Source organism: Mustela lutreola, chromosome 1 (genome assembly GCF_030435805.1).
Source record: "Mustela lutreola isolate mMusLut2 chromosome 1, mMusLut2.pri, whole genome shotgun sequence".
Lineage (NCBI taxonomy): Eukaryota > Metazoa > Chordata > Mammalia > Carnivora > Mustelidae > Mustela > Mustela lutreola.
Window position 1 is genome coordinate 142,670,576 of NC_081290.1, and position 16,451 is coordinate 142,687,026.

At 34.5% G+C, this 16,451-nt stretch overlaps 1 protein-coding gene across 4 annotated transcripts in view; it reads left to right on the forward strand.

The window, feature by feature from the left end:
- LRBA (LPS responsive beige-like anchor protein) overlaps positions 1-16,451 on the forward strand; it is a 742,234-nt gene that overhangs the window by 207,638 nt on the left and 518,145 nt on the right. For all 4 annotated transcript variants that reach the window (XM_059175618.1, XM_059175627.1, XM_059175636.1 and 1 more), the window contains exons 32-33: positions 6,850-6,928; positions 8,792-8,925. In XM_059175618.1, coding sequence (XP_059031601.1) covers positions 6,850-6,928; positions 8,792-8,925 — 213 coding nt within the window. The remainder of the gene's footprint in view (positions 1-6,849; positions 6,929-8,791; positions 8,926-16,451) is intronic.

The window sequence follows — 16,451 nt, forward strand, 5'->3', positions numbered from 1 at the left end:
AGAATGGTTTGGTTATAGGTGGCTGGTGAGGAAGTGTTTTCTGCTAGTGTAGAACAAGTTTTCTAAAGAAATCCATGTGGAAGTTACGTAAGAGATTGATTGTTGAGATCTTGAGAGCTTGGCAGGATTTCTTTTTAGATGTGGAGGAGAAAGGCTGTGGTTGTGAATGACCTAACATTTCTTTTTGAAAGCAGGAAGGGAAATAGATTTCAAGCTGAGAAGAGTAGAGGAACTTTAATATTTATTGCCAGAATTTAATAGGTAAGGAATACATAAACAGAAGGCTTGACTAAAAATGGGTAGCAGCAAACATGAATATATAGTAGAGTTACTTAGAAGAGCTCTTGAATTTTCTTCTGTAGTGCTTTGCAGAAATGTGGGAAAAGAACATTGGAGAATCTACTTTATCTTTGTTACTTTTTTTTTTTTTTAAGCTTTTATTTATTTATTTGATAGAGAGAGAACAGGAGAGCATAGGCAGGGAGAGTGGCAGAGGGAAAGGGAGAAGCAGGCCCCTGCTGAGCAGGGAACTCAATATAGGGCTTGTTCTCAGGACCCTGGAATCATGACCTGAGCCAAAGGCAGACTCTTAACTGATGGAGCCACCCAGGTGCCCCTGTCTTAGGTTCTTTACATTTTTAAATTTAAACATCCTAACAACTGTGTTAAAATTTGGTGGTATTTCTCTTTTCTAAATCATACTGGTAAAATGATTTAAAAGGAACGTTCTAGAATTCTGCATGACAACAGTCACTACACAGTTAAGTATTTGTAATGAATGATAAAAGGTAAATATCTATATATAATAATTACAAATTACAAAGAAAAGGATTCCTACAAAAATGTTCAAAATGTCAGAGTAGTAGTTATTTATGTTACCTTTTGGTTTCCACTAAAATGGGAAAATTCATTCAGTTTTACTAGTAGTCAAGTGTAAATTGTTTATTCTTTATTCAGGGCAATTTGGCAATATGTGTTCATATGTAACGTGTGTGTTTATTGACTAATAGGAAGTTACCTAAAAAAATCAAGGAGTGGGGCACTGGGTGGCTCAGTCAGTATCCAGCTCTTGATCTCAACTCAGATCTTGACCTTAGGGTCATAAGTTCAAGCCCTACATTGGGCTCCACACTGGATGTGGAACCTATTTAAAAAAAAAAAAAAAAAGTCAAGGAGTACACATAAATTTATGTAAGCAAATACAAAATGCTATTTATTATGGTAAAGAACTAGGAATGACTCAAATGAATGTGCCTGAATTTTGGTTGGTCTGATATATCCTCCTGATTAGAAACAAATTATGATACACTTCTTTGGTAGGAATATTATGAAACAGGTAGAGAAGAAAATCTAATCACCTGCTGCACAATTTATCTGTCTTTATTTTAACTCCAGTATAGTTAACATACAGTGTTATGTTAATTTCAGGTGTACAATATGGTGATTTAACATTTCAATAATCACCCAGTGCACATCATATGGTGCACAATTTTGACTTGTCACAATATTGATGATACCACTTTCATTATTTAATATAATCAATTATTTAATTGAATAAATAAATAAAACATTATTTAATGTTTTCAATATTTCATTATTTAACATCTCTAACTTCCAGGGGTGCCTAGGTGGCTCAGTGGGTTAGGCCTTTGCCTTGAGCTCAGGTCATGATCTCAGAGTCCTGGGATCGAGCCCCACATCGAGCTTTCTGCTTGGCAGGGAGCTTGCTTCCCGCTCTCTCTCTGCCTGCCTCTTTTCCTACTGATTTCTCTCTCTCTGCCAAATAAATAAATCTTAAAAAAAAAAAAAATTGAATGGCCAATTTTCTGCATGGTAAAGTTACTCTTTCCCTTTTGTTTTTAATAAGTGTTTTGTGGAAAGGTACTTTGAAATTATTTAAATATCCTGTTCCTCAGCTTGTTAATTTATCTTATCAATATGGCCTCTTTGGCTTCCTATTTTATTGAATGAGTTGTAGTAAGTTATTATCATTATTTATTTTTAGTATTATTATTTTAAAATTTAATTTTGTGAGTGTGTCCCAAAATTCATTGTTTATGCACCACACCCAGTGCTCCTTGCAATACGTGCCCTCCATAATACCCACCACCACCAGGCTCACCCAACCACCCACCCCCTCCCCTCTAAAACCCTCAGTTTGTTTCTCAGAGTCCACGATTTTTAAATTTTTTAATAAACATACAATGTATTATTAGCCCCAGGGGTACAGGTCTGTGAATCACCAGGTTTACACACTTCACAGCACTCACCATAGCACATACCCTCCCCAATGTCCATAGCCCCACCACCCTCTCCCTACCTTCCTCCCCCCTGCAACCATCGGTTTGTTTTGTAAGATTAAGAGTCTCTTATGGTTTGTCTCCCTCTCAATCCCATCTTGTTTCATTTATTCTTTTCCTACCCCCCAAATCCCCCACGTTGCCTCTCCACTTCCTCATATCAGGGAGATCATATGATAGTTGTCTTTCTCTGATTGACTTATTTCCCTAAGCATAATAGCCTTTAGTTCCATCCACGTTCTCACAAATGGCAAGATTTCATTTCTTTTGATGGCTGCATAGTATTCCATTGTGTGTGTGTGTGTGTGTGTGTGTGTGTGTGTGTGTGTGTGTGTATCACCTCTTCTTTATCCATTCATCTGTTGATGGACATCTAGTTTCTTTCCATAGTTTGGCTATTATGGACATTACTGTTATAAACATTCGGATGCATGTGCCCCTTTGGATCAGTACATTTGTATCTTTAGGGTAAATGCCCAGTAGTGCAATTGCTGGTTTGTAGGGTAGCTCTATTTTCAACTTTTTGAGGAATCATTATTTATTTTTATGCTCAAAATGTTTCCAGTTTGGTCAGTGGTAGTCCCTTCAAGTTGGCTTCTGTGTCTTCGTGAATGATGGCCTATTATTTCTTTGGCATATCTTTGCTTTCTAAAAAACAAAACTAGCTGTTTCAAGCTCATTGTGTACTTTTCTCTAGTAGATCTTGAATTGGTCATTTCTCTCTCTCAGTGAAGAATAGTGTTTAGAAGCAAGATTTGGACATGAGATGTTAAGGTATTATTGTTCCCAAGTCCTCTCAGTGGATAGAACTAGGGACTAATATGGATATGTATTTGAATGAGGATATATATTTCATACATAGTTGTATATATTACCTGTATTTAGTGAAACCATGAATTCACACAAATGCCTTTAATTTCAAATCATTAACCTCAAAGTTCTTTTAAGTTTTCTTTTCTACTTAAATGCTCTCTTCACAGTATCTGAGCTCGTATACCTTGCTCCAGGTCAGTGTCACCCCTATCCTGATGCAAATACTTTCCTTGATCTATTCAAGCTAACTGCTTAAGGCCTGACTAGATTAAGGAAGTTTGGAAAATAGGGCCCTTTTGCTCTTTAAAAGCACAATATTTTTATACTGTAGTATAATGAGAAAATAACTGATTTTACTTGAAACACAGGATTCTCAGATACAGATTCTCTCTTGGCCAACTCTATCCCTGCCTTCAGACTGTCACTCATAGGTCACCTTTCCTAAGTTTTACCTTGACCACTATATCTAAAGATGCAACCAGGTTTCACTAACCCTCACCCCATGCTTCCAATTTCCTTTACTCTTCTCTATTATTTCCTAAACCACCTTCTAGCTTCCAACTTATTTATTATGTTTATTATTTATTGTCTGTCTTCCCCTACTAGGGCTGAACTTTTTGTTTATATAAGCACTGGTATATCCCAAACATCTAGAATAATACCTAGACTTCTATTTGTTTTCAAAAGATAATTTTCAATAAATGAGTGAGTACATAAAGCTGCATGCTTGTTTCAGTCCTCAGTGTTCACTCAGGAATTTGGTTTCTTTTAGGGTAACCATGCAAATTAAAAATAAGAGAACCTTGGGGCACCTGGGTGTCTCAGCGTATGACTCTTGATTTCTACTTAGGTTATGGTCTCAGGGTTTCGAGGTCAAGCCCCATGTCAGGTTCTGTTCTGGGCATGGAGCCTGCTTGGGATTCTCTCTCTACCTCCGCCCCTTCCCCAACCCCCTCTTTAAAGGAAGAGAGACCCCTATGCTTTCAAGCCTTGTTAAATTTACTGCCACATTTGGTGTCCTTTTGTAGCAAGTGGGACAGTGGGGATGATCTTCCATTGCCTACACTATTGGAATGGAGCTTAGAGGTTCATCTTCACTACAAGCAAATCATTATACTTACATAATATGTTGAAATTATACAATTGTTTTTTCTGTAGGCTTCTAGTTTATGTGATCTTGAGGTTGTAGACTGGCAAATTAAAGATTTTAAATAGTTACATAGTTCTCCTTTACTTAGTCTTTTACCATATTGTATTTGAATCTGTTGCTTTCTTGATTTTATCCACTGTTTCTTCTTACAAGTAGGTCTCAACTATGGCTAACTACAATTGTTAAGATGCCTTTGATTATAAAATGTGTTGATTTGAGAAATGCTACCATGTGGAAAAATGTGCATTTTATCTTGATGAAACAGGTTATTATGGAAAAGAATTCTTACTTAGAGATTTTTAAAATTCTGTTTCTTTTAAAATAATCGGATGATTTTTATCTTTTTCTGCCTGAGTTCATCTAAAGTCTCTATCAGTATGCTCTAACCAAAGACTGCCAGGAATAAACTTCTGGTTGAATAAGTTAGTTCAGTGAGGGAGTATGCTCACAATGAGGAAATTAGGGACATCTGAGTAAGAGAATGTTAGAAATGATTTATTACAGGATTTGAACCTATATTAGGTGATTTTAGGGAGGGGTTAAGGAAGTGGGGCTTCCTTCTAAATTGATTACTGTTAGGAAGCATGGGTAATTCTACAATGAGATACCCTAATAAATCTCATCAGAAGCCTGGAAGTCTAAAGCTGTAATTTGTAAAGTCACCAGTCATTCATACTAACAACACTAAGCAAAATCAGTATTACCAGGCCAGCTCCTGATGTCGGAGGCTGCTTTTCTACATTCTCAACTGTTTCTGTCTTCTTCCTTTATGTATGCTAGATGAGCATTTTTCCTCCATCTCTCCTTCATTTATCTTTCTGTCCACACCACTTTGTGTCCTTTTAGGTACTTCTAGGATAACTATGCCTGAAGTTTTGAGAACATATCATAAGCATCAGACCTCTGGTAGTGCATGGATTCCAGGATCTTTTGAGCTACTCTTCTCTCGTGTATCAGCTTTGCATAGTCTTTGTTTCATTTGCGTCAGTATTATTTCCTTCTTTTTGGACTGTTCTCTCTGGAATTGTGATGAGATTTCAGTCTGTATTTACCCAAATACTAACTTTCCACACATTTAAGATACTGCTTTCAGAAACTGAATTTTACTGTATTACATCTGCAAGCAAGATATGCATGTCTCTTGTACCTATAGACTCCAGGTTGTAAGGATATCATCCAAGTTGGATTCCAGTGACTCTTACAGTCCTTGTGTCATAGAGGGACACTCTATGTGCCTATTCTTTTTCTTCCTAATATTGGCCTTAGAAAAGGCAAATGGCTGTTCTGTTTCCTTAGATCCTACTCCTAGCTTAAACTGAATGATGTTTTCTATCCCATATATCCTAATTCTTAAACAGGAACTTTATTTTTCCCCTTTCTTTCTTGAGCTTTTAGAATTTAAGTCTCAGTAAATTATCCTACAAATTAGTCTTCTAGATTCACTCTAGAAGTGAATCTTCTAGATTCACTCTTTCAAGACTTGTCATAATGTGTGTTGCTTTGTTCCTATCTGTTCTTTTACTTTTACAGTTACCTTTCTAGTGATTATTTTTCTCCTGCCAAGTAAGCATTATTTGGTGAAAACAAAGATGAAAATTCTTGTACAGGGTAGAACAACTTTAACATTTCGTAATAGAAGAGGATGAATTGACCATTCAACAAAATATACAAGAATATTAAAGGGTATCTGGAAGTTTCATTGGAGAGTAAAATAAGATCACATGGTAGAAATTAATTTTACACAGTAGTTTGAACAAAGAGAGGGACATAAAAACATAGGAAATAGCGAAGTACATACCACATGGAAAGATAACTTGTAAAATATGAGAGATAGGAATGATTAAGGGAATAATTTTTGGAATTAACATAAACTGAGGACCCTCTATTGTCCACTTCTCTAAGCTCTGGAGAGATTGGGATGAAAAAGATGAAGTCTCAGCTTTTTAAAAGATTAGTATAACAGGAAAAAGGATATTTACAAAATCAAGTGAAATATAGCATGACAAATGCACCAACAGGTTAAGTTCTCATTACACTGAGGATACAAATGAGGGAGTATAACTTCTATTTGAATCATTTAAGAAAGGTTTCACAAGTATTCTCTGGGTTGGTTATGTTTGTTAAGCTAGACTCAGAAGCAGTCAGGCTATAGCATAAGTTATTTGGTGACTGAATAAGGTCAGTTTTTATGGAAGTGGAAGTTTATGTGCTTGAGGCTAAATTTGGAATTAACTGTTTTTGTGTTTTGCTTCAATTTTAAAAAGTGTCTACTTGTAAATCTCTATTGCTACTTGTTGGATAGAAGCAATCATGACTTTAGTGAGTCAGAATTTAGTTTTCTGTTACCTCTGCAGCTGATGGATCATAGGTTACTCAGTGTAATAATCAAACTTGTAACTAAGATTTACATATTAAATGGTTGAAGAGATACCTTGTTAATTGGTAGATTTTAATGTTATCCAAAATATAATGGACATTTAAAATCCATTGTAATGTTTTTTGTTGACTTGCTATAAAGATAGCTTCTTTATTTGAACCTTTATCTAAAAATGGAAGATTCCTGTAAATGGTTATTTTCTTTTATAGGTGGTAGATCATCTAATGCAAAATTGCCATCGGTGCCAACAGTTGGCTCAGTTCCACAAGACCAAGTTTCAAATATGAGGTATTAAAGCTATTAACTTGGATATTTGTGATTTATTCCTTTTGATGACTCTTTAAATTGTCTAGCTACAGTTCTTTTTTTTTTTTCACTTACTTTTGTCTATTTTTTTAAAAGCATAAGCGACAGAGACCTGAATGTTTTAGAAGTTTCTCTTTAAAGATTATGACATGTAAAAGGTTTTTGAGAAGTGGCTATTATGATTAATAAGTATTGCATGCAAAACAAATATTTAAATACACAGGTAGTAGCTTATGACTTAGGTTTCATATGATTATGAACTGAAAATGGAGAATTCACTGTTCATTTTCTTTAAAAATGCTGAAGCAAGTTATAGCCAGTCAACCAAAGCCACAGTGAAACTGAACAGTAGGTACATTTTTACCGTCCTTAACCTTTTTAAATTGGGAATATGCATTTCAAATTCAAAGATGGAATACTGTGAATATTTTCTACCACTAGAGCCTTAATAGTCAGAGTTCTTGATCCTCCTTCCACTACTGGAAAATCCTAGCACTCCGCAAATACAGGCACCAAAGTTCTGTATGTGTAACCTTGTAGTTGTGATATTATCCAGAGAAGAATAGTATTAAGGGTAGTACCTTAGATGAGATGCTAATTGGTAGAAGAGATTTCCATCAGCTAAACAGTTGATAGTTTCAGTAGCAGCTCTTGTTGGTATTACGAAGTACTACTCCTTGTGTGAACAAATAGGTAAATAGTGGCTGTTTGTGTATATATTTTGTTTTTAAGTTCAGAACTAAAGCTGTGGATGCCTATGAATTTCCTGAAATGCAGGAAGCTTGTTTAACTCATTAAATATATACATGTATGTGGTTGTATGTGTGTATACATATGAGTATATGTGCATGTAGTCACAGAGACATATTAATATGTAAATTGAGATCATTATAAGTATGCCAGTAAAGTATACTGATTTTCAAATGAAAAGTTGTTCAGATTGCTTTAGAAAAAAAATTCTCAAAAGATGTCAATGAGAAAAGAATATAAACTAATTCAGTTTATAAATACTTACGGTGTCTATGCTATATGCTGCACCTGAGAACTTAGAAAGGAAGATATAATTCTTGAACTGAAGGTGCTGATGGTTTATTAATAGACAAATTTTTTTCTTTTTTCTTTTTTTTTTTTTTTTTTAAAGATTTTATTTATTTATTTGACAGAGAGAGATCACAAGTAGGCAGAGAGGCAGGCAGAGAGAGAGGAGGAAGCAGGCACCCCGCCGAGCAGAGAGCCCGATGTGGGACTCGATCCCAGGACTCTGAGATCATGACCTGAGCCGAAGGCAGCGGCTTAACCCACTGAGCCACCCAGGCGCCCCAAATTTTTTTCTTTTAAAGACTTTATTTGAGAGAGAGAGAAAGAGAGAGAGTGAGTGTGAGTTGGGGGAGGGGTAGAGGCAGACTTTAAGACTCCTCTTAAAGCAAGGATCCCAACCCAAGGCTCTATCTCAGGATCCTGAGATCATGACTTGAGCTGAAGGGATATGCTTAAACCAACAGAGCCACTCAGGTGACCCAGTAATACACAAATTTGATAAGGATTTGGTCGAGTTTTTTAGGTTATAATGGTGTTAAAATCAAGTGCTCTATACTGACCTATTAAGATTTCCAGTAAGAATCAGATGCTTAGAGTGGTTGTTTACCAGATTATTTGCCAGGGCTGGGGTGGTAATATAGAACTTAATAATAAAGGGTATTCTAGCAGAAGGAATGATATGTATAGCAATAATGAGTTGTTATATAATTTTTAATTTCTCATGATTTTACATTTCTTTGGAAACTCATTTTAAAAACTGAAAATTGTAAATTCTAATGAATAGTTCAGATAATATCTTTCCATTAGTATTACAGAGAGGCTTGAACATGCTTTGGAAAAGGCAGCTCCTCTTCTGCGAGAGATTTTTGTGGATTTTGCACCTTTTCTTTCTCGGACACTTTTGGGTAGTCATGGACAAGAACTGCTTATAGAAGGAACAAGTAAGTGATTTTTCTTTATGTCACTTTACAAATGAATATTTAAATTTATATTTAAGTTTTAAGATTAAAAATGGAAATGAATAATAGGAGATGTGTGGAGTTTCATTGTTCAGGTAGTTTTCAGCCTTTGACAAAGTTTCTTCCAGAGTCTGTATCTTTTGAAAGATGTGTCTCTTCTATTGTTCTAATCTGATTTGGATTTTTAATTAGTGATTTGGATGAAGCAGAAGAGTATGTACTGAACCAAAGAACTACGACTTAGATTTCTTTTTTTAATGCATTAAAATAAACTATGAGAATGGAGAATTGGAAAGATTAGTGTTACAGTAATAAGCAGGTATTTATCTGGGATTTTACTAGAACTTAAGATCCATATAAACAATAGTATATCACCACATATTAGGAAAATGAGGAATGTGTTATTAGTCCTTATTAGTAGAATTCTGTTTTATAAATAAGTAGAAGTAACAGTGTTGGGGTCTGCTATCAAAGGAATGAGACTGAGACAAGGTGAAAGTTATGCAAAGCTTTATTCTATGCCAATCATTAGAAGTTAGACTGACTATCCAGGGGAACGAGACTGAGACAAAGTGAAAGTTATGCAAAGCTTTATTCTATGCCAACCATTAGAAGTCAGATTGACCGGCCAGGGCCACCTCCAGAGAGAGTGATCCCCTCTCGATCTCACAGGCTGGTTTTATAGGACATAACCACAGACCCACGGTACGTGGCTTTTGTTGTTAAGGCATTTATTCCTGGAATCCATACCTGGAACCGATACCAGGAACTATTGGGGTGTTTATTCCCAGAATTAAGTCCGTGGATGTAAACAACAATATGGCTACCTTGACAATATGGAGTCGCTCTGGCTAAGCAGGCCCTAATAGTTAAACAGGTTTTAACATTAAATTGGCCCTAACAACAGTAGTACTCTATCCTGCTTACACATAGATTCCTGGACCATTTATAGGTAGTATACTTTGAGATGGTGTCAAACTAGATAGCATTCAGAGTTGGTTGTTGAGTTGGATTGAAAACCATATGCTGTTTATGGAATGAAGGAGTATTCAGACTTTTCTTTTTTTTTAAGGTTTTATTTATTTATTTGAGAGAGAGAGAGAGAGCACAAGCAGGATTGTGAGAGGGGAGAGGGTCAGAGGGAGAAGCAGACTCCACGCTGAGCCAGGAGCCTGATGCAGGACTTGATCCTGGGACTCCAGGATCATGACCTGAGCCAAAGGCAGTCGCTTAACCAACTGAGCTATCGAGGTGTCCCCGGCCTTTTTTTTTTTTTTTAATTTTATTTAAATATGGGGTACTTGCCATATAGTGAATGTTTTCTAATATTAGAATGGGTGACTCAACCAATTGCTATCTCTGACAGCAGGTATCAGTTCAACAGAGAATAGCTTTCCAAACAATTCTAGTTAAGAGCTTAATAGACTGACTGCAGAATACCAGTCTTCATCCTTACAAGTAGAATTTTTTAAGGATAAGCTGGAGGATTTTCATCAGTGATAATATAGAATTGATTTTTTAAAATTTAGATATGTTTGGACTAGAAGTTTCCTAAATCTGGGCTTGTCTGTGTCCATGGTTCATGGTTTAGGATTAAACACTTTGATTCTCCTAAAGCTGAAAAATCATGGAAAAATGTAATTATCTGTATCCTGCTCTCTTTAAATATCAATTTATAGCTTTAGTTATAAATTTTTGTTGAGTGACAGTCACTAGATGATCTCTTGAGGAATTTTTAAAAACTTATTAAAAAATACTTTTTTTAAAAAAAGATTTTATTCATTTGACAGAGAGATACCCAATGAGAGAGGGAACACAAATAGGGGGAAATGGAAGAGAGAGAAGCAGGCCTCCAGCTGAGCAGGGAGCCTGATGTGGGGCTTGATCCCAGGAGCCTGGGATCATGACCCAAGCTGAAGGCAGATGTTTAACAATTGAGACACCCAGGCACCCCCCAAAAACTCTCTTTTAGAAATAAGAATATGGAAATGCAAGGTAGAGATAGTTCAATAGTGGAAGATACTCTTTATATTAGCACTAATTGAGGGATCTCAGCACATTCAAACTAATAAGCTTTAGCTGAAATAAGAATTTCATTATCATCTGTGTTATATAGATGTATATGGAGTTGGTCATGAGTGGTCTCATTTCCACAGAGGGAAAAAGTATTAAATTTATTTGAAAAAGTTTAAGTTTTAGAAATATTTACTTAATTTGGGGGTAGAATTTTACCTTATCTGCCAAAGGATATAATTTTTCCAGCCATGCATGGACTATTTGGTCTAATGAAGTAATAAAATTTGAAAGATAATGAATCGAAAAATTGAAGGACTTCTCCCTAATTTATACTTAACATGTTAAATATTTATTTTTAAAAGTGTTTTGACAGTTTATGATCTATATTTCATTATTGTAAAGTGGATTATTAATTACAGCTTTTTGATGTAGCAAAACAGAGCTTTTAGTTGGTCTTTGAGTTTTATAATAGATCCCACAAGATACTCAGAAGTACTAAACTTGCTAATTACAGATCCCTGAACAACGTTTAATTTAGAATCAGTTTTTTACTGGTAAGTTCTGATAAACTGATAATAAGGAAGATGATGCACTCTTGCTTATCTGTTAACTTGAGCAGTGCCTACTCATTGGACTGTATTCATAAAAAGTTAGCCAAAAAAAAAAAAATCTAGGAATTTTATGCATCTTAGATATTTATGTTAAGTTGTAAGGAACGTTTTGGGTGGCGGTTTTTGTGCATTGTAAAACAACTAAGAGTTTTGAGTAGAAGTGTTTGTGGCATGGTATTGTTCAAAAGCACTAGATTCAAAGACAGGAGACCTTGGTTCTAATCCTGCCTTTGTCAGTCACAAGTTGTATGCCCAGAGACTGGAAGGCTTATTACTTCTACAATTTTTTAATGTTTTTTTTTTTTTTTATTTAAAAAGTTTTAAATATGTTAAATATGTATGGAGTAGAAATTGAAATAACCATGAACTTATTACCAACTCCCAAACCATCTTTGTTTTGCTATAATTGTTTGTTGTATCTACCTCCCTTTATTTTGCTTTAGTATTTAAATCAATTCTAGACATTGTTGTTTTACCCTTAAGTAATTCATAAGCCATGTAAAAAAGGATATTTTCTTACATAATCATAATTGTTGTATATATACCTAATATTGATGAATATGAACTAAGTATTATATAGCATAGAACTATTAATATTGATAATATTCATCGTTTTTTAAATGTCTTTTTACAAAACATTTTCTCATTTATATACAGACAAAATCAATTTATTGCATTTGGTTATGTCTTTTAAGTCTTTATTAATATCAAATAGTTTCTCCATATTTTCCCTCTGTTTTCATGCTATTGGGTTGTAGAAGAAATCTGGTTGGTTGTTCTGTAGAACGTTACATATTTTGGCACTCTGTGGCCATTGTTTCCTCATGATGTCATTTAATGGTTTCTCTGTCCCATTTATTTTCTGATGGCTTGAGATTAGATTTAAAAGCTTAGTTAAATGAAACAAGATGGGATCGGGAGGGAAATAAACCATAAGAGATTCTTAATCTCACAAAACAAACAGGGTTGCTAGTGGGTAGGGGAGTAGGGATATGGTGGCTGGGTTATGGACATTGGGAAGGGTATGTGCTATGGTGAGTGCTCTGAAATGTGTAATCCTGATGATTCACAGACCTGTACCCCCTGGGACAAATTATACATTAAATGTTCAAATAAATAAATAAATAGATAGATAGATAGATAGTTTAGTTTAGTTAGAGGTAACACTGCCTATTACATCTTGCCTAGAACCACATGTTTCTGATTGTTTTAATTTTAGTGATACTAACCCTCTTTTTCAACCTTTTGTAAGGATTGATACGTTGTTATTTTTGCTTTTTTGAAGAGGTCTTTCAAAAACAAAGAAAGTTACTTAAAAAATAACATTTATTCTATCTTACAATTACCATATGTGAACATGTTTTTATAAATCTAGGATTCATTAGGGGGTCTTTGTGATATTAATTTTCCTATACCTTAAAACACTTTATTTCACCATTATTCATCAGTTATTCCTACTATAGTAAGGACTATAAAATAATGAGAAGAAAATATACTGCAATTGCCCCTAGAATTATGATATAATAAGAAAATAAATCATCACTCTTGGATCGCCCTCAGTTTGTACTGCATTCCCCAAAGTACTGGATCATATTTTAAGAAGATAGAAATTTGTTTTCTCAGTGGGAACAAGAACTGATATTTGGGGAGGGCAGAAACATTTTAAGTATTACATGGTTCTTCCATTGGGTCACAGTACATCTATACAGTGTATGTTTAGTATTAAAATTTCGTGGGGATGCAATTAAGAAAAAATGTTCTGAAATGGCTTCCTAGTGGGGAGCAATAAAAAAAAAAAAGGTTGAGAAATATCAGTAAAAAGAAAATCTGTGGATACCATCTTTGTGGTCTTATTTTCAGCTTTCATTGAATTCAGTTAGGAATTCAGAATTGTTTATTTTCTGCTCTTAATGATAAGGTGAAAAAATGACAGAAGAAGACATTTTACAATTATTAGACCATCTGAGGATGAATTTAAAGAGAGAGCAACACTCAAATTTTAACAAACCCAAGAATTCATTAGTGCACAGTCTATTTCTGTGGACAAAAAGGAAATTGATTTTCTTAGTATGTCATTCTATAGAAAGGACTTCATTGTACAAAATTGATGCAATGTTTTCTGACAAGAACATGGAGCATCTTATTTTGCTAAAAAGGTATGTGACAGTGTTCTTCCATGGCTTTGATAGTTACACAGCACAATTTACTGGGTACAATTTCTAAGTGAATAAAAAAGGCAAGTGTGTTACATGAAAATGATTGGAAAGAAAAGTTCATGTAGGAATGAAAAAAATTAGTGGATTCATCATTCTAAATCATGTTTGAAAGTCCAAAGAAGAAAATATTTTATAATTCTGGATCAAAGAAGATGACTGTCATCTTTTCAACAAAATTTTGAATGATTCACCTTTTCCAAAGTACTACATTTGATGATATAAGTTCAAGAAATAGGACCAGAATTAATGATAAGGTGGAACCAATTAGAAGTTTATCTGAAATTTGGAATTAGTATTTACAAGGTAGATATCATATTTATAGATTGATGAAGAGCAGTTAGTTGAATCCAAAGGCTTTTGCTCATATAGGTTATATACAAATAACCTTTAAAACCAGAGAAATAGAGAATAAGAATTTGAGTGCATTATGCTTAAATTATTATTAAAGCTTCTAATAATGTTTGTAATCATTTCTTTTTATATAAAAATCAAGTTGACTTAAATACGTACTTAAAATACATATATTTTTAAAAAGGCTTCTTACATTCCATGTGGCAAAAGGTCATGACTGTTTTTCATGTTACTTGAAGTTTAGACAGATCAGTGGGTTCAGATGTTGCTAGCTTAATATCTGGTAAATCATTTAATATTTCTGAATTTAGCAGTAAGGAAAAGCAGTGATAATGGAGGTGGGGTAAATAGTCTTGGGTGAAGAAATTGAAGAAAATTTCATGACCAAATGAGTATAAAGCTCTTGGTTGGTATCCTGAGTTTGTCTTTTTTTGAAGGTACTAAAATTGCATATCTCTAAAAAATAAACCAAAAATAAAACCAAGCAAAATGAACCCTATGGTTATTCTGAGAGGCTTTTAGAGAAGTTAGGTTAAGAGCCTACTCAGATCTCTGAGGCTGTCTTATGTGCTTTCTGCTAACTAGGGCAATAATAGGGGGGTGGGGTAGGGTGTGTGTGTGTGTGTGTGTGTGTGTGTGTGTGTATGAAAATTAATACTTCTGCAGCAGTTTATAACTTTAAGTATTGTTTTAGGGCCTTCCTTTGGATAATTCTTAGAGTCCGAAGACAGATTATTGGTTTATAATTCATTTCTTCCTTTTTCATACCTGGAACCAGTGTCACCCAAGGGCAAAAGAGAGAAAGAAAGAGAGGGAGAGAGATGATTAAGTTGTGCAGCCTGATACCAAGTCCTTTATTGGTGATATTTCTTGTTTCTTTGAGTCCAAGGTTATATATTTTTGTTTACAGTATTACTGCCTTTTAGAGAGGGAGCTTATTATTAGAGATCTAATATAAGGTCTTTTTTGTCCCCTAAAGCCCTTTCTCATTTAAAATTTAATATACCATCTACCTTGGCCTTTCTCCCCATCTTTTACAAATCTACAAAACCCCATTCCAAAAAATGCATGAATTGTTCTAATCAAACTATGAAATGTTATTTATTTTACTATCACTTAACACTTAACTCTTTGATCATTGAGTTAAATGGCCCAAGGCCTTTTTAAATCATTATTGTTCTTTTTCTGAGTGGATAAAAAAGGCTGAGCCAGATCAAAGCCCAAATATTTTGCTGTTGAAAGGAAAGTTGGTAAGGAATTCTGGTTTCTCTAGAATAGAGCAGTGGAATAATGACCTAAGTAAAGAAAGATCTGAGTTTACTTTTTGGAAGTGGAAGTATATGGAACCTTCTGGTTGTTTACATTTTATGTAAAGTGACAAGGTTTCAGACCAGCAGAGGGCTGTACCAGCGATGAGATGAATTATTGGCTGTGCCCTTCATTTTGGCCTTGGTATTAGCCTGCAGAGCTACGCTCATTTCAGCTCTACAGAAACTGTAATTTAGTCTAGTTAATGACCTGCTTTCTTAATGCAACATGTATATTCTCTGTAGCTAATTTCTGTGCTGGTGCTGACACTATTACCGTCATTATTTCTAAGTTACACGTTTTTTCAGACATTGAGAAAAATGATTCTTTTCTAAAAAGTGAAGAGGGGAACAACCTATTGTTGTTAACAACAATGTTGTTAAGAGCATTAAATAGGTTGTTTAATGTGAATGCTATTTATTAGACTACAGAATGGCAGTGTGTGCCATCAGTTGGTATGAGGCAGCATGACTAAAAGAGGTGAGGAAAAAGAACTACAGAGCTAGAAAATTAAAGAAAGGGAATAAGATGGGATAGGATGCCTCCAAGAGCTTTCATGGAAAGAAGGAAAGAAACAAGATAATTCTGCAGGATGTGTACGGGTCCACCAGGAATTATTTTTATTGTTACGCCCTGGATTCTAAACTTGTGTTTGCTTAGAAAAATATAAAATAAAAAATAACATTTTTTCTGATTATTAGTCATGTGATTTAGTAATTTAGTGCTTTTAATTATGGGCATTGCTTTTTTAACATACTGGTTATGAAATGTTCTTTGAATGAACTTTTTTAGATTTTGTTAGTAACCAAAACTAAGGAAGTCTTTAGATATGTATTGTTTAAAAGTTCCTTCCTGAGGTATTTGTGGTGAATGCAAATGAAACAGAAAGGAGAAAATGTAAATGAATTTATTTATAAGAAATCAAGAATATATAACAGAACGCTTACACTTCTGTTAAGGTTTAGTGTGAGGTCACAGGTCAAGGTACTAATAAGAGTGTTTGGGA